Raw genomic sequence first — 24,086 nt, forward strand, 5'->3', positions numbered from 1 at the left:
AGAAAAAAAAAGCATAGTTTCCAAACTAAGTATTACAGATGTTTTTAAGACGGCAGTAATTGTTTGATGATTTTGTTTTGTTAATGCCTAGACCCAGTGAAAACATGCTGATCAGAGTCAATAATGATGGTACATACTGTGCAAACTGGACTCCCGGAGCTGTTGGTCTCTATACTATTCATGTTACTATAGATGGCATTGAAATAGGTATGTAATTTTCCCTAACCTTAAGAAAAAAATAATTGTATATCCAATTTGAATACCAAAAAAACCATGTTTTGGTGCTCATATGATTTAATATAAAGTTTGTAACAAAAGCAAGTAACCAAGTTTTGATTCAAACCCTGATGTTGAAATCTTCATTTCTCAAAAGAATAAAAGACCATAGCTGTTCTCTTATTGGAATAAGGACATATTATTTCTCAAGGTTATATCCATCTATCAGTAAGTTCTGTTTCTTTACATGTATTTTTCTTTGTGATCTGAGAATTTTACTCTCTTGAGGTATTTTCCAGCACTTTGTGGTTTTGTAAGTATCGATAACTAAAGATGCTGACTTATTTAGATATATATATATATATTGACCTTTTATGTAGGCCTTTTCTTTTTGTGCAGCTTGGTTTCTAAGGCTACTATATGCTTCTCAAATTTTATAATTATCATCTGAAGCAAGGCAGCATGCATAAGCATTGCCTCTCCAGGAGCTTTTACTTGGCACGCCTCAAACACTTAACTCTATCTTCATCGATCCTTGAAAATATCTTTAGGATACAAAATTACATAATAGTGCTGTGGACGCAATCTGTGACAGATACCTGAAAAGAACATAAAGTTCTTTGTCTGTGAATTTTCACATGACAGTGTAAATGTTGAGAAGCAAATACATCGTTAAATACCTGCAAGTGCCATTTGTGAAACACCTGAGTGGTTCTTTTGCATGCTCTGTAGTTACTGTTTGACTGATATTTCCTCTATTTATTTATTTATTTGATATTTCCTCTATTTATTTATTTATTTATTTATTTATTTATTTATCTGTAACTTAGTTTTTGTTTGTTTATAGATGCCGGGCTAGAAGTAAAAGTAAAAGATCCTCCAAAGGGAATGATACCGCCGGGAACCCAACTTATTAAACCAAAGGCAGAGCCTCAGCCAAACAAGGTTTGGAGAACTAAATAAAAACCCCCCAGTATAGTTGTATATGGGTGGCATTTTATTGTTGTTTAATACGTATGGTAGTGGAGGACATAAGCCTATTTGAAATCACCTTAATGTGCTGAAGAGAATGAAATGAATATACTGAGAAAAAATGAAAGTTGCTCATTCCATTTCCTTTGTGTATATCCATTGGTAAAACTGTTAGAAACAATACAGAGGGTGCTCTTCTCTTGGTTTGTCAAACAAATATTGTGCAACTATTATGAAAACTACAGACTGCATTTTGGACTAACATTAGTTCTTTTTATTTGATACTGTGTTAAGATACAGGATGTAAAAAGGGTTTTACAAAGATTGTTTTCTGCTAAGGTTCTTTTGTTAGTCAACATAAAAATTGTAAATTAATTTCTTTGTTATTGTCTCCTTTTATCAGAATGTCTTTTTAAAAAGATATTATCCTTTCTGTAGCATTTGACTTTACCATTCCACCTTATTGTTCTACTCCAAAGAACTAAACTAGACACAAAGAACAGAGGAAAGCTTAAAGATGGTGTTGTGCTGCTGGGAAAATGCCAGTTAAGGGAAATATCCTCTACTTCCTCTTTGATGCTCAGAAAGATTTCAAGCAAGACACTTGAATAAACTTTTATTGAAAGATACAAAATACTGAAATGACATGAATTTACCCTTCCTTGTCTTACTAGAAGAGCAAAAGTGGGTTCTTCTCCTCTGCTTAGAAATATTTAATTACAAAAAGCATCCTTCATTGATCTCTAGTGCATCTTGATTTTTTCCAGCTTTCTGAATATTCTAATGACAGTACTTTTTGTCATACAGCTCCGCTCTGTAAATGCATCATTTAGTGTCCGCTTTGGCCACTAAAGAGATTATTTTTCCTGCACTGCCACCTTAAAATAAAATTAATATAGTTAATTTTATTTTCCACAAAATGTTTTATTCTTCATTGCTTTTTTCAAAAGGTACTTCTAGGCTAATTCCCTTCTCATCCTTAGGAATAGCTCCTCATGAGTTTCTGGTAATTTCATAGAATCATCGAATCGTAAGGTTGGAAATGACCTATAAGATCATCTAGTCCAACCATCTTCTCAGTACCACTGCTACCACAAACTAACCCATATCTCATAGCTCCTCATTCAGGCACCTCTTGAACACTGCCAGCAATGGCGACTCCACCACCTCCCACGGCAGGCCATTCCAGTGCCTGACCACTCTCTGAGAGAAAAAGTTTTTCCTCATGTCTAACCTAAACCTCCTCTGATACAACTTGTGGCCATTTCCCCGGGTCCTGTTTGTTGCCTGGGAGAAGAGGCCAAACCCCTCTTCACCACAACCTCCTTTCAGGAAGTTGTAGAGTGCAATGAGGTCTTCCCTGAGCCTCCTTTTATCCAGACTAAACAAGCCCAGTTCCCTCAGCCGCTCCTCATAAGACTTGTGCTCCAGACCCCTCACCAGTTCCGTTGCCCTTATCTGGACATGCTCCAGGGCCTCACTGTCTTTCCTGTAGTGAGGGGCCCAAAACTGAACACAATACTCGAGTTGTGGCCTCACCAGTGCTGAGTACAGGGGGATGATCACCTCCCTGCTCCTGCTGGCCACACCATTTCTAATGCAGGCCAGGTTGCCATTGGCCCTCCTGGCCACCTGGGCACACTGTTGGCTCATGTTCAGACAAGCAACAACCAACACCCCTCAGGTCCCTTTCAGCCTATAGCGCTGCATGGGGTTGTTGTAGCCGAAGTGCAGAACCTGACACTTGGCCCTGTTGAACCTCATCCCATTCACCTCAGCCCAGTGATCCAGCTTGTCTAGATCCCTCTGAAGGGCCTCCCTACCGTCAGGCAGATTGAGGCCACCTTCCACCTTGGTGTCATCTGAAAACTTACTGAGGGTACACTCAATCCCTTCATCTAGGTCATCAATAAAGATATTAAACAAGATGGGCCCCAGTACCGACCCCTGGGGGACACCACTCGTAATGGGTTGCCAGCTGGACTTAACTCCATTAACCACCACCCTTTGGGCACGGCCCTCTAGCCAGTTCCTTACCCAAAGAAGGGTATACCTGTCCAAACCATGAGCAGCCAGTTTCCCCAGAAGAATACTGTGAGAGACCGTGTCAAAGGCTTTGCTGACGTCTACAGACTACATCAACAGCCCTTCCCTTATCTACCAGTCTGGTCACCCAGTTGTAGAAGGAGATGAGGTTGGTCAAGCACGACCTGTCTTTCATGAACCTGTGCTGGCTGGGCCTGATCCCCTGGACACCACGCACGTGCCGTGCAATCTCACCCAAGATGATTTGCTCCATTACTTTCTCTGGTACCGAGGTCAGGCTGACAGGCCTATAGTTCCCCGGATCCTCTTTTCTTGAAGATGGGAATTACATCAGCAAGCCTCCAATCCTCTGGAACCTCTCCAATTAACCAGGAGCGCTGATAGATGGCCATGAGCAGCTCAGCAATCACCCCCGCCAGGTCCCTCAACACCCAAGGGTGTAGGCCATCCGGTCCCATGGACTTATGACAGTCCAGATGGAGAAGGAGCTCTCTGACTGTCTCCACCTGAATCGCTGAGGGTATATTCTGAGTAGTGTCCCAGACTTCCAGATCAGGGTGTAAAGTGCCCTGAGGATAACTGGTCTGGCTATTAAAGGCAGATGTAAAGAAGGCATCGAGGACCTCAGCCTTCTCCTTGTCCTCAGTGGCCACATTCCCTGCTGCATCAAGTAGAGGATGACAATTATCCTTGGTTCTTCTTTTGCCATTGATATATTTATAAAAGGATTTTTTATTCTCTTTTACTGCAGTGGCCAATCTGAGTTCCAGTTGGGCTTTTGCCTTCCTAACGTCCTCCCTGCATACCTTAGCTACTTCTTTGTAATCTCCCCAAGTAGCCTGCTCCTTCTTCCAGAGGACGTAGACTCTCTTTTTCTCCCTGAGTCTCAACAGTAGTTCCCGGTTCATCCACAGTGGTCATCTACCCCTATGGCTCACCTTACGGCACTCAGGGACAGCCTGTTCTTGCACCTTTAAGATTTCCATCTTGAGGAACATCCAGGCTTCCTGGACCCCTTTACCCTTGAGAAGTGACTCCCAAGGGACCCATGCTACAAACGCCCTGAACAGATCCAAGTCTGCCCTCTGGAAGTTCAGGAAAGCAGTTTTGCTGGTCACTCTTTTGACATCTCCAAGAATAGAGAATTCTATAATTCCATGGTCGCTCTGCCCAAGACGGTCCCTAATCTTTACTTCTCCCACCAGTGCTTCTCTGTTAGTGAAGACCAGGTCTAGCAGGACACCACCCCTGGTAGGCTCTCCTACCAGCTGCATAAGGAAGCTATCTTCCATGCAGTCTAGAAACCTCCTGCACTGCTTCCTCTGCACTGTATTATATTTTCAACATATATCAGAGAAGTCAAAGTCTCCCATGAGAACAAGTGCTGGCGATCGCATGACTTCCAGAAGCTGCTCATAGAATGCCTCATCCAACTCTTCATCCTGATTAGGTGGTGTATAACAGACCCCCCACCAAGATGTCGCCCCTACAGCCTTCCCCCTGATCCTTACCCATAGACACTCAACTCCGTCATTCCCAACCTGAAGCTCTTCAACATCAAAACAGTCTTTAATATGAAGGGCCACACCACCATCCTTCTTCCCTCGTCTAACCCTTCTGAAGAGCTGGTAGCCACCTATCACAGCACTCCAATCATGGGAGTGGTCCCACCATGTTTCGGTAATAGCAACAAGGTCATAATTCACCTGACTCACAATCGCTTCCAACTCTTCCTGCTTGTTGCTCATGCTGCATGCATTGGTGTAGATGCACTTCAGTCGAGTCATCTGCCTCAAGATCGTTCCCTGGGCTCATCTCCTAGGAGGACTGTTTTGTCCCCTTCCCCCTTTGTAGCTAGTTTAAAGATCTTTCAATAAGCCCTGCTAGCTCCTGCTAGCCCCCTCTGAGATAGGTGAGTTCCACGGACAGACAACATGCCAGGAGCTGAGTAAACTGCCGATGATCAAAGAACCCAAAGTTTCTGGCTTGACACCAGCCTCTGAGCCAATTATTCATTGCTTGTGCTTTCCGATCACATTCAGTGTCCCTTATTGCTCCTGAAGGTATAGAGCAGAAGATCACTTGAGCTCCCGCTCCTTGAACTAAATGTCCTAAACCCCTGAAATCTTTTTTCATAGTTCGTAGGCTTGTCTGAGCAATTTCGTCACTGCCCACCTGAACTGCGAGTAATAGAAAGTAGTCAGATAACCTAACCAGCTTGAGGAGTTTCCTGGTTATGTCCCTGACCCGAGCCCCAGGAAGGCAGCACACTTCCCGATGGCCCAGGTCAGGTCTGCTTATGGGGCCCTCCGTTCCTCTGAGAAAGGAGTCACCCACCACGATTGTTTTTTCATTATTTATTATCTTAGTTGATCATTACCTTAATTAAAACTTCTTGTTGGGTGAGGTTCGTCTCACAGGACTGTATGGTATTTCCACCCAAGCCATATGCTATTTACAGTCCTCCTTTCTTTTCAGTTATTACAGTGGCATTTGAGATGACATATATATATATATATATATATATGTAATATATATAATAGCTACATTTCTCCAAGTAACCGTAGTCATGACAGTTAAAAACAAAGAAACAGAAAGTTAAGCCACTGATGTTAAAAGGCAGTAGTCCATGTTTACTCATCTCTCTGCATTAGTATTCTTTGTTCTTGTCCAATTTGCAGCCTCTTTGAAAGAGGAGCTGTCTTTCTGCCCTGAGTCTGTTCAGTCTTTGTCCATCCTAGGATTCACTGGTGTTGCAGAAGCATGTTAGATTTTTCAGTCTTTAAATTTTATATTCTTTTTCTTCTGCATCATAATTGTGTAGTAAACCAGGGTGGAATATCTCTCTGTATATGAACAGTAGTATTACAAATAATTCAGAAATATAATTATTGCGCTGTGCTCCATACTTCTGAATACAAGAATGCAGATTAAATATGTATATCAGAAATGTTCCAATATACTGAATTCCATTTCACTGAGACAGTTGGGTTACTTATACACAAAAAGCTTCCTTATTTTTTTTCCCAGGCCTAGATTTCAGATAATTGTAATCAGACAGCGGTATCGGTATATTCTCGGTAGTAATCTGTTCTCAGAGAGAAACAACAAAGTATCTTCATTAAAACAGTGGAGAATTCCACTTTTGAAACCAGCCCTAATTAAATCTCAAGTGTAAAATGTACACCATACTACAAATTTGTACTGATTTCTTCTTTCTTTGTTAATTGAAGTAAGATGAGAATCTGGCTTTCCTGTCCATCAAAACTAGTAAAGGATGTTATTGTAGTGATCTATGTTCAGTCTGGATTGTACGAACAGTAAGTAAGTCTCCTTATAGGCTGTGAAATTTAGATTAATTGATTTGTAGAAAATCCCATTCTACATACTCATCCTATCACCTGTCACCAGTGAGAAGAGACCAACCCTGCTATCACTGCAGTCACCTTTCAGGTATTGGAAAAGAGCAATAACGTCTCCCCTCAGCCTCCTCTTTCCCAGACTAAATAGCCCCAGTTCCTTCAGTCTCTCCTTGTAGGGCATATTCTCTAAGCCCTTCACAAGCCTTGTTGCCCTTCTTTGGACCTGCTCCAACACCTCAATGTCCTTTCTGTACTGAGGTGCCCAAAACTGAACACAGTACTCGAGTTGAGGCCTCACCAGTGCTGAGTACAGGGGCAGGATGATTCCCCTAGTCCTGCTCACCACACCATTCCTAATACAAGCCCACTTAGGTCATGCTCTGTGGAAGAAGTGTCTTGGGCAGTGTTTCACTAGTAACTTACTGAACTGTTATACTGTAGGGAAATATTCCAAGCAGAGAGGTGCTGTATCAGAAACAAGACTCATACAATTAATGTGGTTGTTCTTGTACAAAATAAGCATAAGATAACTTTTCTGTTTTTGCTATGTTGCCTGTCCACGGATGTGATCTCTGTGCTTGAAGTTAATTTGAATTTTCCTATTAAGTAGCAACTCTTTCAAGGGCAAAAATGCTCTTTCTGGGCCTGTTTGTGTCCAAAACTTGTGTGTGAATTTTCCTTCTTCTAAATAAAAACTTTTAATCAAAGCTCTAGCTAGCCCATCATATAATTTTCTGACGATACATTTAGGGGTAATAGTGTAAAAATTAGGTTTCCCTAGTTTGCAAGGCTTTGTTTATAGGCTTCTCTATGTTGAGAATGCTATAAGCAGTATTCTATTTTTACAAGGAATAGAATAGCATAATCTACTTTAATTTGATTGAAAGTGACCCCTACAGAGATCTTCAAGTCCAATGCCTGACCCCTTCAGAGCTAACCAGAAATTAAAGCATATTACTAAGGGCATTGTCCAAATGCCTCTTGAACACTGATAGGTGTGAGGAAATCAACCATTTCTCCAGGAAGCCTGTTCCAGTGTTCGACCATCCTCACATTAAAGTTTTACCTAATGATACCTCCCCTGGCACAGCTCTCTGCTGTTCACGCATGTCATGTCAACAGTTGCCAGTGAGATGAGACCTACACGTATCTCTGTGCTTCCCCTCCTCAGGAAGTTTAGAGAGCAATGAGGTGACCACTCAGCCTCTTTTTCTCTAAACTATGCAAAAACATTTATATTATTTTTGTTTAAAAAATAAATAGCGATAATAACAATAACTCTTATAGTATATACAATTTCTTAAATAATTTCTTTAGAGCAAAAAAAGCAATTTTTGCACTTAAATATTACCTTTCTTTACTTTTTTTTTTTTTCTGGGTTGATTCTTTCCTTACCGTTATGTGCTTTATGCTAATATTAAGATAGAGTTTGTACTTCAGTTAATAAGCTTCTGTTTCATAATGTTGAGTTTGAAAATAACCTTCAAAGGAAGATTTTGTACAATAAAAGACACATATATGCATTTCTTAAGCCATCTTTTTGCTTTCTGATTTTAAGTAGTTTGTTCTTCTTTGGGCGAATTACCTGATATTATGCTTGAAAGCCATTAAAAAAAAAAAAAAAAAAAGAGTAAATATTTTGTGGGTTGTAGTAAATCAAACTAATAACATAGTGTCTGATCTAACTTTCATGTGAATAAGAAAGAAATTATTGAAAAACTGCTTCAGAAATAAGTAGAAATGTTTGCTTCATTGCTGTTTATAAAAAGCTATTTAAGCTATTTACTAAGGCAAGTATCCATATGTTTGCCAAAAGATTAACCAATGTTATGGTAGCGTCAAATAAGAGCAGGTAATCTTGGGTTGGTCAGTTACTGGAAACAATGTATTTGTTAAGACCAAAGCCTGCCCTTTGGAACTTATGTGAATGCATAAATTGTAGGTGAGCAGTGAAAAGAATCAGAAGCTTGTACTTACCATTGTCTGATGTAACAAATCTTTCACTGATTGAGTCAACTTGTTTCTTGACCTTTTTTCAAAAAGTTTTGTTTTGTTATAGTTTGAAAAAGAAAAAAAAAAAGTGAAATCATGCACAGCAGCCATGGGAAACTAGCAACAAACTGTAACTCTGCCATCTTGTTTCTAGCATTTCAGAATCTGTTAAACCTATTTCTTTTTACTCTGAGAGCTCTGTTCCAATTTTTTCTTCCTTACTGTCTTCCATTGCTTCTCTTAGGTTCGCAAATTTGTGGCCAAGGACAGTGCAGGGCTTCGTATCCGTAGCCACCCTTCCCTTCAGAGTGAGCAAATAGGCATAGTGAAAGTCAATGGATCCATCACTTTCATTGACGAGGTAATTAATAAGAAATTTCTATTGAAAATTGGGCTAAGATGTAAAGTTAATCCATGCAAATAATGTTGTTGTTTTTCATGTCTAGATGTTGACAGGTACAACTTGAGTACATGAGAGTATAAATTGCAAAAATCTAAATATTTACCAATTTAATTTTTTCAAACTGTCATTTTCTTCTTATTTACTTACTTGAAAATCTGTTTAACAGTCATTGTGATACCAGGAAACAAAATTCCTGGAGTTCATCTCCCAGTAATATCTAAGTATTTAGTTGTTCATGACCTACTATTTCAGCTCTACATAAAAATTCAAAGATATAGGTATAATTTTCATTATATTCTTCACTTACACTTTCACAAGATCAGTAGTGTATTAGACTACTCTGCATGTATAACTTCCTGTGTAACTTCATATGCAAGGAATATTTTTGCAATTTACTAAGTTAATTCATCAGTAAAAAAGTGGAAAGTGGGGAACAGTAAGCTTATAAAGGCTTGGCTTTCTTTGCTCTTTTCTCTCAAAGCAAATCTTATTGTTGCATTATCTGATTTTAAATTTATCTTTTCACCTTGCCTTCTGAAAATACGTGACTCACATTACTTTGAAATTCAGATTTGCTCAATATTCCTATCTGCCTCTTCTTATACTCTGTCAATGCAGTGAAGATAATTACTTCCTTGCTATTACTGTTTGTCTAATATCTGTTAATCCTTACTAGCCACAGAATGGTTAGAATGGTTACAGGAGGGCATGGCTCGTTTTTGTTGCTTGTTTCCCATAGATCCACAATGATGATGGTGTTTGGCTGAGGCTGAATGATGAGACAATAAAGAAGTATGTTCCTAACATGAATGGTTATACTGAAGCCTGGTGTCTCTCTTTTAACCAGCATCTTGGCAAGAGCCTTCTGGTACCTGTTGACGTAAGTAAAAGGTGCCTTTGAAAAATATCCAAAGTACACTCTATCCTCATTACAAGACTTTCTTTAATTAAGGCTGCAAATGAGTCCTGAGGTAAAAGAATATTTTTAATTACTAAAGACTGTCTTATATGTGTTTCCATTTTTGAGGGCTGTTGTGTAATGAGGGTGGAGTGTAGAAATATGCAAGAAATATGTAAGAACTCTTACCCTGAAGGATATGCAAAAGTGAAAAGACTGCTACAGTAGTCTTAAAATGTGTAATCGTTAGATTATGCGCTAGGTGTTTCCAATGCAACACTTCATTGTCCATAAAGTGTCCCAATAATGATTTCTGAAGAGGCTTCCAGCCTGCAGTTAATGCTGTTGTTCAATTTTATTAAAAAAATGTCACATTCCTTCATCTTTGTTATTTTTCATTGATATTTTTCATAAATTTTGTTTGAATCCTTGAATTATAGATTATTAGTTAATCAAAGAATCAGAACACCAAGGCTCACTAAAAAAAGTAGAATTTATAATAAAAGCAAGCAAAGCATAATTTATCTGGGTAACTATAATAGTGAATACAATCGCTACAGTTCAAAGATGGTTACAACTTTTCTTGCAACAAGATATTGTTTTTAAAAAATACATATGTAAGCAAAACCAATGTTGTTTCTCATCAAAACTGCTGAAAGTACAGGTCTTCTGGGTCACCTGTGATTGTGCATTCTTCAAAGGGAGCAGTAATTTGATTTCTTCAGAGATGTGAGAACCAGTTCTAATTGCTAATGCAGCTATTTAGATTGAATTTGCCTTCTTATATGAGTGAGTTGCTGTTTGCAGCTTAGGACAGTTAGCAAATACTCGACCAGTTTAAAAACTTGCAGCCAGTATTTTCACCGTTTGTTTTCCTGTCATATAGGAACTGACATATCCTCAGTTCCAATGAAACTGGACTGCTTGCAAGTAGCTAAATCTGGTAGTTCATAAATCCTCAGTGGCTACAGTCCATGTTCTGACAACATTACATGATGTGACTAGATCTTCCTGCTCACCTTCTTGTCTAGAATTTATTTGTTGACATCTTTTTATTTGGAGAGTGTATTCAATTGCATCTTTATTTTGGGAACTACTTTAATACTGCATTTGGTAAGCAAATTATTTCTGTACTCAGCCATCAGTCTCTTGAACAAGTGACAACAGTCATTTATCTAGCTTGTTATAAAATATATGAACGCATGGAAAAAATAAGTTTTGTTTAAAATCTTCCTTGAATTTTGAATTTAGTTTTCTATTATCAATTTCTCTAGTACACTTGTCAGACGTTAGTGTTTTTTCATACAGCAGTTCACCCATAAAAGTGAATTCACCCATGACAAACTAATCAGCTTCAGTAAATCTATAAGTCTGGATGCACATTATATATTTTTCAGATTTTTTTTCTATTACCAATACTTTTAATTTATTTGCTATGGGGAATGTTATTGAGCTCAGTAGTCATGGAAGTGGCTAGCTTCCTAGCTTCCTAACTTACTAACTTATTAGTTTGTCAGTTTCCAATAGTTTCAGTACACATGCATTTCTAGAGGAAAATTTAGCTCTCTCAGACATACTTAAAAGAAATGGCTCTCTTAGCAGATAGTATATAACCCCAGAATACCCAGTTCTGCTAACATCAAATTTTGTTTAAATAAGTAGACCAGATGCAATGAAATGTGAAAAATAGCACATTGTAGAGTTTACTGTGTGAATGCTTCTTTAAAGTCCAGATAGAATATTGTACATCTTTTTTTTCTTATTAAAGAGTTCTGCAAAATAGTTTTGATACCATTTGAACTCTGAAGATCTGATAGATATTACTAATTTTCTTTCAACTACCCAGTTCTATTACATCCTCAATAGCAAAAGGTGCTTTTGTGGCTTCTGATCAGTAAAGGAGCACAGTGGTGAACAAAAATTACAGAGAAGTAACTACTACTTTAAGATGACCACTATATTAATAAATGTTTTGAACTACTTAGGAATGGAAGGTTTATTTGCATCTCTCTCATTTTTATTATTATTACTATTTTTTTGAAGGACAAAGCATATCCTGAAATGATTTACTTTCATTATGACCATATTTAATGAAAATTTGTTTCATAATCATAAAAAGAAAGGAAGTCTATGTTTTTTTCTTTTGTAACAATCACAAAACAAACATCAAGGTTCCATGGCTTTTAAATATCTTAGACTTTTTAGTGCATGCTAGTATATCAGTAGGCAGTGCACCATTTGATGAAATTTTGTAAACTTTTTTAAGCTCCTGATTTTTGTAAATCAGTTTTAAACTCTTTCCTGCCAAATCTTGATCGAGTAAAGTGATACTGCTTTCTCATTAGAAAGTCTTAAAATAAAGTCTCTTGAGGTAATCAGTGAGATGAGAATACTCAAAATTAGGTGTTTGTTGTTTGCCTTTTTTCTACATCCATCTGTATTTTTCAGTTCTCAAATCTGCTAAATGCAGTCTTGTAGAGTTGAATGACCCATGTGGCAAAAGATGCATTAAGAAATGTTAGAAGTTCTGTTTATGAAAATGTGAAATAATTTCTGTCTACCCATCCTTTTCCATTTAATTGGATAACTGAATAGCATTATGAACAGGACGTAGGAAAAAATAAAAATAAATATCAGTAATATATACAGTTTCTAAAATCTGGAGCAGATTTAACAGTATTGGCTCCAGAAGAGGAAAACACTTCAAGCCTTATGTGCCAAAAAATACATATGGAAAATCAAGTGGCTGAATTAGACATGATATTTCGTGTTCAAATAAATCCCACATTGTTTTTACTAAACTTAATTTTTATTCAACTCGTGTGTAGTTTGCTACTCTAATTATGGCACTATGTTAATTTAAACATTTAAATTTTTTGTAATGCTAAGTCAGGTGTGTAAAATTTCTCAGTGCATCCTGTAAAATATATTTAAGATTTTTTTTAAAGAAAGCTGTAATTGTTCCATTTCATCACTGTATTAATTCAACAGTGAACAAAGGAAAAATATTTTTTCTGCAGTGTTAATTTCCTCTTCTTTGCATATATATTGTATTTGCTTTTTTTTTTAATAGACATTAACTGTTTATCTTAAGATAAAACAAGTACTGCGTATCTTAGATCTTCTCAGTACACTGTATATTGTGATCAAAGATATTATATTTAAAGATTAATGATCATGGGAAAGTAGAGATTCTATCTTAGTTTTGGCCTTCTTAAGAAAAGTTTGGTAGTCTGATCTTTTCCTATATTTGCTCTTCTCCTTTCATGAGGAGCAACTATATAGACATTGATCTCAAATTGCACATCTAACCCACCATCATAAACTGTGATTTTGGATTGGCTTCTTAAGGTCCTGGTACTTACTTTTCCTTCTGTTGTGTCAGAATCAGTTAACTGTTCTTTCTGCATTCATGAAAATAGAGCATAAAGCAATGCAAACTAATGAAAAACAGTTTTATTTTATGGGAAGTCAGAAAGTAATATTTTGGTTAAACTCTGAAATTTTAAAAAGATATATATTGTGCTCTGAATATTTTTGTTACTTCATTTTAAATGTCAAATATATAATTATAGGGAATTCTTTACCCTGCTGCTCAATTTTACTGTTACATTCCCCAACCACTATAGACTAACAGAACTGAGAAACTGTGTTTTTTTCCACTGATTATTGTAGTTAAAGAGAGAACCAAAATCAGTATGTAGGTTATCTTGTGTGATTGCAGAGCCTCCACGATTGCAGTGCCTCCATGTTTCTATGAAAACACTGAAGGACATTCACAACAGATTTCTACCATCATTTTAGGCATGATGGGAGTCAATTGGAGAGTGAGGGTATGCTGGATAAAATGTCTAGATGATTATTTAAGATAAGACAGCTTTGAAAAATAGCACTGAGATTTTAAATGTTTTAACATCTGCTAATTTTCAGTGGTGAAGTAATTTATACTCAACTTTATGATTCCTGAAATGTAAACTTTATTACAAAAAAAGGTATGAAGTTTTTCCGGGAATGATTCCTGAAATGATTTTTAATTTTTGGAAGGGAAAGATAAAATAAACTGAGATCTACCAATTATAGCTTAAGAACTAAATGTAAAATATTGCATGTAGTAGTTTCTTCTGAATTAAAAGTTATTTCTCAACTACATACCACATATATTGATTATGACATGCTAAAAGCCAGGAAGCCAGAAAGCTCAAATGTTCCAAGAGCATAGGAGAGGATCTGACTTCACCTTCAGTGTGTTGATGAGCCAGCACAGTCCCAGTTCACTGCTCTTGGTTTCTTCTGTGTGTTTTTCACATATAGCTTTATAGCGTCAACAGAGATTATTGAAATGATACTTCGTTATCCTGGGTATGGATTATCCATATTTGTTTGAACAGTAGAAGTCCATCACAAACTATGAAACATACTGCAAAGTAAAATCATCAGTCTGTTAAGCTACATTAGATGTCTATGAAACAAACTATCATTAGGCAAATAGAGCCTTTCATAATTGTCGTAGATTTATGTCAAATTGGTAAGCCTCTACTCTGATCTTCCTGTCTAACACCTTCCCTGCCTCCCTTGATTCCCCAAAGCACCTTTTACTTGTGTACCACTTCCAATGTCAGGAGGAGGTAATACTTTCTAATGGAATTATTGTGTTTGATAATTTCTCCATCTTTGTCAGTTATAAATTATTGTTTTTATTAAAAAATGATGTAAATATTATTTTTGCAAACAGCACGTAGCTAGATATCTTATGATAGAAGTAAATTTACTTATTTTTGACAGGTTGGTATTTTCAATGAATATGGATAAAGCATGCAAAATGTATTTTGTACTTGCCCATTTCTGCCTACAGTGATTAATTTCCTTTTCTTTAATTACTGTTAAATTTTAATATGAATGCTGTCCAGGGATTTTAGTTGGTTCCCCTGAAAAGGTGGAGATAGGAAATAAGGTTTTAATAAATCAGTTCATACAGATTAAATGGTGGCTTTATGGTGGCTAACTGGTTTCTGCCATACTGATTCTTAATACTACTGCCTATGTACTATTAATTCTTTCATTCCATAGGAACAGTGACAATTTCTTTGAAATGTGTAGAAACAGCTTTATGGACATTTTTATGGAGGAAAGATGTCTGCATTTAGTGTTTTCTAATGGCTAATAAATGCTGTTCTAGCTGTTCTGTGTGGGCAAAAAATACACAGTGCAGCAGTGCATGTTTCTATAATATGGTCCGTTGCTTATAAACTTAGTGAACTCTCTCTGGTATCTCCATTTGATGATTTTCCATTATAAACTAGTAAATCTACTGTATATCTTATAAAACAAATGAAATCTTAGTGATTGTTCTCCTTAAAACACTCTGAAATTTTTGCTTTCAGTACAGAGTCCAATTTTTATCTGCCTGCTAGCAAAATCTTTTGTACAAATGAGTTGAGTTTCTCTCCGAAAGAGTGATCTTAGCTGTTGTGCATCTGAGTTCTGAATTGGTGACAAAAGTCCATGTGCAGTAGTCCTGATATAATCGAAATTCTTTCAGAACAGCAGACTGTCTTGTTATAAAACTGTGGTTTGTGATGGAACAAACTACTGTTTCATCATAACAGAAGTGTGGGATCTATCTGTGCACAGTCTCAAGCTTCATAAGAAATGTCTGGCTCTTAATTACAGTAAATGGCATGACACACTCCATCCATTTAGAGCTTTTGACATACCAAATGGTTTTTGTTCAATAGATAATTTGCCAAGGGGGCAATGGATTCAGGTGACTTAATCAGAAAAACAAAGCTTTCCCTTTTGAGAAGTATTCTACCAGTAAAATTACTCGTGCAGAAAGTTTGCATTACAGTGCTTCTAACTTCTTCCTCCGATGTTTCTTTGTTCCCATTTTCTTCTTGATATATGTCTTTTTTTTTAAACTTTGTTGCTCAGAATGTCTTTAATGCTAGCCAAGGAGTAAGGGATTTGGACTTTTTTTCATGGACTTCCAAAGCTTTACCCCCTAAGGTGAGTTAAGTGACAGGAACAGTCACGTTGAATCTTTTTTTTTTTTTTTTTGCCTCATAAATCAAGTTTACATTAAATATTCCTTGAAGTCTGTTTTACCATGAATTATTTTTACAGCAAATGGAAGGTTGACTTAGAATGCTGTGTCTGTATCTCTTCTTTTACAGTGGTAAAATAAAAATACTAGAGTAGATAGCTGAGTTGAGCTGAGTTGTCAGTGATTTATAAGTTGCATTCTTTTCTAGTAACAAACAAAATTAGAAATCCAGAGAGATGGGCTAGTAACATAATAAAAGGCATTCGTTCTCATCTTGATGTTATTAAAGTGTATGCTTTAAGTTGCAGTATCAAATAAGTTTACATTCATATGCGCAAGACTGCAAAAATTTAATACATAAACCATTTTTAATCTTAAAATTATGTACTTGTAGGAATGCATTACATTACATGCAGTTAAGCAGTTTAAACTATCTACTTATGTGCTTGTCTAAATCTCTATACAGCCTATCACTATACAGTAGGGATTTTGAGATCAGTGTTGTTTTCATATTAAACTTTCATATGAACCTTGTAAAGAAAATGACACTCAAAGTGCCTACTGGTTTAGAGATATAAATATGTGTTATTCACTGGATTTTCTTCCTCAGAATAGCAGTTTTTTACTGTTACATCAATGTCTAGAGAGTTTTAAAACTATCTTTAGATAGCATGCATTTTTTGTTTGTTTGTTTTCTCTTTGGACCAACTTCAACTTGAAAGCTCATTTTCTATAAAGGTTTCTTGGAAAAGCTCATGAATAACTCACTCTGAACATAATTCACAGACTCTAATACAAAAAATCTGAAAATATGTTAGAGATTACAGGAAATAATGTAAAATTTAAAAAAAAAAAAAAACAACCTAAGAAATAAGTAGAATTTCAGTTTAAAACTGATTTTTAGAAGTATTCTACACAGCAGGAAGTGTAACAGGAGATTGTGGAGGCAGAAAGTATTAGCACATTCAGAAGAAATTAAATCTTTAGGAATCAGATTCATAAACAGACAATAAATGAAATAGGATTATGCCCTCTAACATCCATATTAAAAAGTTTTTATGTATGTTGCTCCCAAAGTAATGCCTCCTATTTATTTCCATAGAAACTAGAACAGATACGAAAAGCACAACATGACTTGGTACAGCAAATTCTCAGCTACAAAATAACCTCACTAGCTGGGCACTCTCCATTTGGTGATGTGACAGCCATTCAGAACGTGTCTTGTCTTTCATATCGCTGCTGCCATTGCCGAAATGCACTACCCGCTGCCTCACTGTGGTCACATCTACTATTTGGTCTACATAAGCATTCAGCAAAGCATCAATGAACAAATTGGCAGGAAGCTTCCGCCTCTACTATCATACCACCAACATCAGCTTCTGATGTCATGGGCCATCATAATAAAATAGGAGACATTACTTTTAGAGCAGCCTTTAGAAATGCTGGTATATAAGTGATGGCCCACTGGTAATGGCTTGCATGCTACTTTTGAATAGCATTTTTTGTTACCATGACTGAAGACATATGGACTAAGTGAACCACTGGCTTCCTCCATTAGGGCTTTATTTAGGTTTATAACTTTCAGATCTTATTTTCAAATATATGACTTGTATTGTAAGTATAATTTGTTCCTGTTTCTTGCTTCCTTTCTTCTGATGTTACCCTAATCCTTCAGATTTTCCAGTATAATAGTATAGTAGACCTCTTAGGCATTTAATTTATCTATGACTGACTGAAAATCTGTATTTCTACTATTTTTAGTAACTATCAGTTTTTATAAATAGGAAACAAAGTATTTTCTCAGTTTGAATTTGAGTGGATTTTTATCTATAATTGGTACTAGGTGAAATAAATTGCAAGCCTTTTCATTGACTGAGTAAAAATAATAAATATGCACTACTTTTTATAAGAATCTATGAAGTTTCTATTATTCTTTGTCTTCAATTTATCTTCAATCTAAATTAGCAATGTGTTATAATACTAACATCAAAAAAGAAGCTTATCATTTGGAAAGAGATTCTATTTAATGTCCTTTTATATAACTAATGGTTTTTTGCTGTATTGTTTCACAAATACAGCAGGAGGAATGAATGTATATCCTAGTAAATGTCAGTATGAAGCAAGTTTTAGTTAAAGTGGTAGGATAAATATTTATAGTGCCTAATTCCCTTTTAAATAACTTATGTGCATTTAAGCTACTTCTGTTTCAGGAGTAACAGGGTGACTTTTCAGTTGATGATTTACTAGTAGTTCAGTTTATTATTGCATTCTAAAATTAGCAATGTAACTGGTATCTCTTCTCGGTTTGGAATTTAATTATTTCATTCTCGAAATAAGTATTTCTTATGTGAAGAGTTGAAAAGTGTTAGTGATGGATTTTATTCTGTTCTGTTTTTTGTTTTTCAATTTCTCAGGAGTCTAGGCCTAGTACTGGTGATTTTTTCAAAGACCTAAATTCACACTGCCCACAGGAAGCAGTGATGCAAGAACAAGATATGTCATTACTTCGAGGTGGTCCCGGAGTGTACAAGGTAGTGAAGACTGGCCCATCAGGTCACAACATCAGAAGCTGTCCTAACCTTAGAGGTATCCCAATTGGAATGTTAGTTCTGGGAAACAAAGTCAAAGCAGTGGGCGAGGTATGGATCCTTGTAGCTTCAGTTCATGTCTTCATAGATACCAATATATAACTAGTAAACTCAACAAAAGAATCTGCTCCTGTACAGGTTTGCTTTTCCAATCTTTATGACAAATACTACCTTCTGAACTTGGTTTACATTTTAAATACTAATGTAATTCTGATTTTTGTCTTTGATGTGTGTTCATTGAAATAATGTTAAAGTTGTAAAGTGGTTTCATATGCTTTCTTGTATATTTGTTGCGCTGTTCCTTACAAAATGATGTTTCTGTTTTATGTTTTTGTCATATGCTTTGAAAGAATTTTGTTTCACTGAAAAACAAAATTTTTTCTAGGACCTAACCAATTAACAAGTTTCTCTGCTACTGTTTTGACTCATTTGTTCAGTTTCGGAACTATTGTTACTGTTCACGGTTTTCCAGTTGTGATGTTTTATGCTTAAGAAGGGCTTAAGGATGAAGTGTGTCATGCTATTTCCTAAATACAGTGTCAGGAACAAAATTAGTACTTACGCAAATGTTTCATATATAACTCACTCTTACTATTCTGTTGTTGCAGCCACTTGTAAGAAGGCATACCTTGAATATATCCTTCAAGTACTTAGGCTTGTTTGAATGTTCTAAAGTCGTGGCGTTGGTATTGCTTTTTCCAAACATAAGCAGGTTTAATATTATTGGAAATATTCCTAACTGTAAATGTGCCATGAATGGTTTTGGTTCTTCAATCTGCCTCAGCCTGTGGCCTTAATTTAAGAAACTTTTAAAAAGCTTTTGTTATACTACAAAGATTGGAATGCACGTACTTTTCAGATTCTGAATTAAGTTGCTGAATTGTACTACTGAATAATCTGCAAAGTCAGTATGTTGTGCTTTTTTATGTGTACAACAGGTGACTAATTCAGAAGGTACATGGGTGCAAATGGATAAGAACAGCATGGTAGAGTTCTGTGAAAGTGATGAAGGCGAGGCGTGGTCGTTAGCTAGAGACAGAGGTGGAAACCAGTACCTCCGACACGAAGATGGCAAGTTGTTTTGTTTTCTAATTAACTTAGAAAAAAAATTACAAGAAATCTAAATAGGACAAATAAATAAAGAAGAAACTGAGTTTTAAAAAGGTGTAAAAATATTTTTTTTCCTTTGAATTACTTTGTTGCTAAATTTCAAAGTTTACAAGCATTCTTCATCTGTTTTTTTTTTAAATAACAGGGAAGGTATTCTCCCGTATTTTCTTCTGTACCAGTTTTGGGTCATAATTCTATCCTTCTTTTTAGCTATAGGGATGATTTTCAAATAAGTACCAGTGTACTTCTTCCAGATTTTCATCTTTTTTTGTGTCTGTATGAGAAGAAGAGCAGAAAGAATTGTTTATGTCCTTTTTGGTTTTAATTCTGCTACATTGTATCCCATTAAAAAACCATTACAGATTTTTTTTAGACACTGAATTTTAAATTAACATCACATTTCTAATTATTAGCAGTGAATGATTTTTCTTAAAATGCAGAATTTCTGTCCTGATAAATTCATGTTCAGACTGGGTAAGAACTAGAAATAATGAAAGAAAACATAAGCAAAAGGTTAGTACCCAAAGTTCGCTATTGCATATTTGTAATTTTATTTTGATCATGCTTCTTATTGATCATCCTCCAAGCATTACTGCTCTTTATTACTTATCTAAAACATTTTTTTTACCTCAGATGCTTTCTGTGAAAACTTTGCATCCTGAAATTGTTAATTCCTTAATAGACCCATCTAACCCATCTGACTGAGTTCTCAGGTCAAGATCATGGCCTACCTATTGTTCCCTCAAAAGATGAAACAGGAGTGATCTGACATTATTTGCACTTCAGGACAAGATCATCTAGACCAACCTCACTCATGGTGAAAAATCAGCTAGAACAAGTTGCTGCTCAGGCCATTGTCTAGTAAAAGTCAAAATATTTAAAACAGTTCCAACCTGTCTGGGTAACCTGTTTCAGTATTTACCCACCTTCACAGTGGAAAAAAAAAATCATAATACAGTTTCACACACTGCAACATTTGTTGTCCCTTGTCCTGTCACTGTAAGCCTTCCAAAAAAATCAAGCTTCATCTTCTCTGACTCTTCCAGTTACGTAATTGAGGGGAGCAGTAAGATCTTTCCTCAGCTTTTGCTTTTCAAGAATAAACAAGCCTAGATCTCTCAACCTCTCCGCAGACGTGTGCTCTGTACTGCCCAGACTGTCTAGGTGGCTTCTGCTGAATTCATTTTAGTCTGTATTTGAATGGGGAGCCTGAAATTAATGTCAACGGTTTATGGGCTAGTTCGGCCCAGTTCCGTGACTAGTGGGGCGGAGGGATCCGCAGATCCGCGCTTCCGGAAAAAGGGAACAGAGGACCCCAAAATAATTAAAAACAGCGGCAACAATCTGAGGAGAAACAAACTAATTTACTAAATATACTACCAGAATGCAAGATAACACACTGTAATACAATACAATTAAATTTGAAGCTAATAAATCAAATATAATGAGAGAATGTCCGAAAGGTGGGTAGGCCTCACCACAACGCGGAGAGCTGAGGTGAGATGCGCAGTCCAGTTGAGCAGCAGGGAGAAAAGGGAGGAGAGCCGACAAAAAAGCAGGCAAAAGAAGAGCGCGTCAGGTGACCTTGCCAGGAGTTGTATCTCGAGACTCTCTGTGACCACAAAGTCCCCTGGGGAATGTAGTTGTTGTTCTCTTCCAGGCAGGTACCCAGAGCTTGAGCACTAACAGTTAAACTCCCACTGCCCCACATGATGTTATGATGTGGAATACCGAAAACCAAAAATCACAAAACCATGACAAATTAAATACTTCTGTCTAGTGCCTCTTACTTTTCAAATTTCTAGTAAAAATTAATATGAATCTTCATTAGCATGATATCATTAAATATTTCTCACTGAGAATACTTGTTCTTCCATGAATTGTAGAAGTTTGGTGTAATTCCCTATGATTCTGATTTGTTTCAGCTCGCTTAGGAGTTAGTTTCTTTAAGCTAAATTCAAAAATGAATTTAACAGCTGTTGTCCAAAGAATAAATAAATAATCAAATGGTGTGATATTACTGAAAGTGAGTTCTCAAGCCTATTCCTGAGTGCCACATGACAGCAAAAGCTGCAACAATTCAGTCAAATGTAAAACCAGTCTGAATGATATTAACTTCTCAATCTTTCATTTTTAGAGCTTCAGCTCTAGGGAAGAAAGATATCCTTTTCTTTCTGAGAAGAATTGAGTAAAATGAAATCTCCTTTGTGACTCATCTTTCCAGTGTAAAATCTGAGAAGATCTAATTCTGAAGTGATATGGGTTGGTTTTTTTTGCAGAGCAAGTTCTTCTAGATCAGAACGTTCAGACTCCTCCTCCAAGTCCATTTTCAATGCAAGCTTTCAGTAAGGGGACAAGCTGTAGTAATGGACAAGGGTTTGATTACGGCCTTGGAAATAACAAAGGTATGGTTTTTTCACTCACATTTTTAAAAATGATAATTATTTTAATTTTGCTTATGTTTTTGTCACTCATTTAATACTCTTCTAGTCACCATCAGATGTTCTCCAAAAGAAGAAATCAGTAGCACAGTGAATTGTAAGGTGTTTTTTCTTTACTTCAAATTCACTCAGTCTAAGTACTCTGAATAAAAGCATCATCAAATGCTTGAAAGTTATAGACAGGTGAGGCTTTCTGTAATCACTGAATCATAGAATGGCCTGGGTTGAAAAGGACCATAATGATAATCTAGTTTCAACCTCCCTGGTATGTGCAGGGTCGCCAACTACTGGACCAGGCTGCCCAGAGGCACATCCAGCCTGGCCTTGTATGCCTTCAGGGATGGGGCACCCACAACCTCCTTGGGCAACCTGTTCCAGTGCATCACCACCCTCTGGGTGAAAAACTTCCTCTGAAATGCCAGGCACAACACTATAATGTAGAAAAGAAAAATAAACATTTGCAAAACAAGATATGAAAGGTATTGTATTTAGAAAAAGAAGTTTTGAAAAGATCTGAAACATTCTTAAACACTTCTAACCTGTCTTAAAATGTGAAGTGCTTTTGATTGGATGACAGACTACCATTTGAGATTTATGTTGTAAAACTGAAGTTACTCAGACTCAGAGATACCAGTTACAAATACTGGGAAGTAAATAACATCTTACTCATTTTACTGACATAAAATAGTAGTTTCTCTTAAGTATGATTTATTTCATTGATGAGTTGTAAACATGCATAAGCCATCACAGTACACTCGAATTGCGTGCCTTCTGTTCGTTCATTAATTAAATCAAGAATATTTAATAATTATGGAAGGCACTTTTGCTGAGGCTGATGTCCTCAACAAATATTACTGAAGCACACAGCTCTGTCATTATACTCTGACATCTCTGTCTTCTGTCAGTGCCAGTGAGAATGTAGGCCTTAGGTGTGCAGTGTGATTTTAATACCAGAACATATTATAAGTGGTCTCTAAATTAAAAAAATAAATAAATCTTGAATTGAAACTTGTTTTAAAGGAGGACATATATATATATATATGATAGCCACAGTTTTACCATTACATACCATTATACAAGTAGCTTTTATTATTCAGATAGAAAGGTTAAAATATGGTCAAGTATATTCAGGAGAAACAACATTAAAGAGCGTTTGAGTAATTTCTTGTTGGAACCACAAGCATTAATTAGAACTCTTCCTCTTCTATTACCTGATTAACAGGATCTGAAATTATCAAGTAACTTGCAAGTTGTGCAGTTATCACTGTAGCTCCAAGAGTCATTTAGTCACCATCTTATATCAGGGTGTTTCATCATAGCATCAAGTTCCTTAAAAAGCTGTAAATCTACTGACAAAGTTTACTCAAGAGCAGTGAAATGTATTAGCATGTAGACATAGAAAAGTAATGAATTAGTGTTTCCTTCACTGTTTTTTCAGTTACAGGCAAAATGATCAAAACACATAAATACTTGCAGAAATCGCATAACAGTGTTGTTTGGCTGCTTTCTTTGTAAAGGTCAGCTGTGGGAATACAAGAAAAACTGTTCAGAGCAGAAGCTGTGGAGCAAGATAAACAGCAGTCAGCTAAATTTCTTTATTCTTTCGTGTATTGTAACTGCTTCTGAATTCTTGGAAAAAAAACAGCAAAAAATTGTTGGCAACTATGTTTGAAAGAGTAATGATATTTCCTTACACCTCCAAAAAAGAAATAGAATTAACGTATCATTATTTTATGTACTGCCAGCTTGCATTCAAAATCTAAGAAGCTTTGAGTTTTGTGGAAGAGAAAGAACTGAAGACACAAGCACTATGTATTAGGAAAAATTTCAAGTGAAGCAGTTCCATTGGAGATGCTTGTTTGTCAAAAGAACTTTCTGTAAGGATGCACTAGTTTAAATGCAGATTTAGTCACATGCATTGTTTGAATGTGAAGATACCTAGTATTAGGTCTGTGTTTACAGTATTGCAAGTATGCAGCTCTTCTTAGAGGTTCTTCTCTTTAAAACAAGTAATT

The 24,086-nt window shown here is 36.2% G+C and overlaps 1 protein-coding gene across 14 annotated transcripts in view; it reads left to right on the forward strand.

The window, feature by feature from the left end:
- Nucleotides 1-24,086, forward strand: part of MYCBP2 (MYC binding protein 2) — a 202,017-nt gene that overhangs the window by 128,902 nt on the left and 49,029 nt on the right. For 9 of the 14 annotated variants that reach the window (XM_090130532.1, XM_090130523.1, XM_090130483.1 and 6 more), the window contains 8 exons: nt 92-207; nt 1,064-1,161; nt 8,833-8,949; nt 9,731-9,871; nt 15,821-15,895; nt 18,347-18,571; nt 19,459-19,591; nt 21,910-22,035. In XM_090130532.1, the coding sequence (XP_089986658.1) occupies nt 92-207; nt 1,064-1,161; nt 8,833-8,949; nt 9,731-9,871; nt 15,821-15,895; nt 18,347-18,571; nt 19,459-19,591; nt 21,910-22,035 (1,031 nt within the window). The remainder of the gene's footprint in view (nt 1-91; nt 208-1,063; nt 1,162-8,832; nt 8,950-9,730; nt 9,872-15,820; nt 15,896-18,346; nt 18,572-19,458; nt 19,592-21,909; nt 22,036-24,086) is intronic. The other 5 variants (XM_031609375.2, XM_031609573.2, XM_031609645.2 and 2 more) reach the window with 4 other exon arrangements.

Source organism: Phasianus colchicus, chromosome 1, assembly GCF_987193195.1.
Source record: "Phasianus colchicus chromosome 1, bPhaCol1.hap1.1, whole genome shotgun sequence".
Classification (NCBI taxonomy): Eukaryota; Metazoa; Chordata; class Aves; order Galliformes; family Phasianidae; genus Phasianus; species Phasianus colchicus.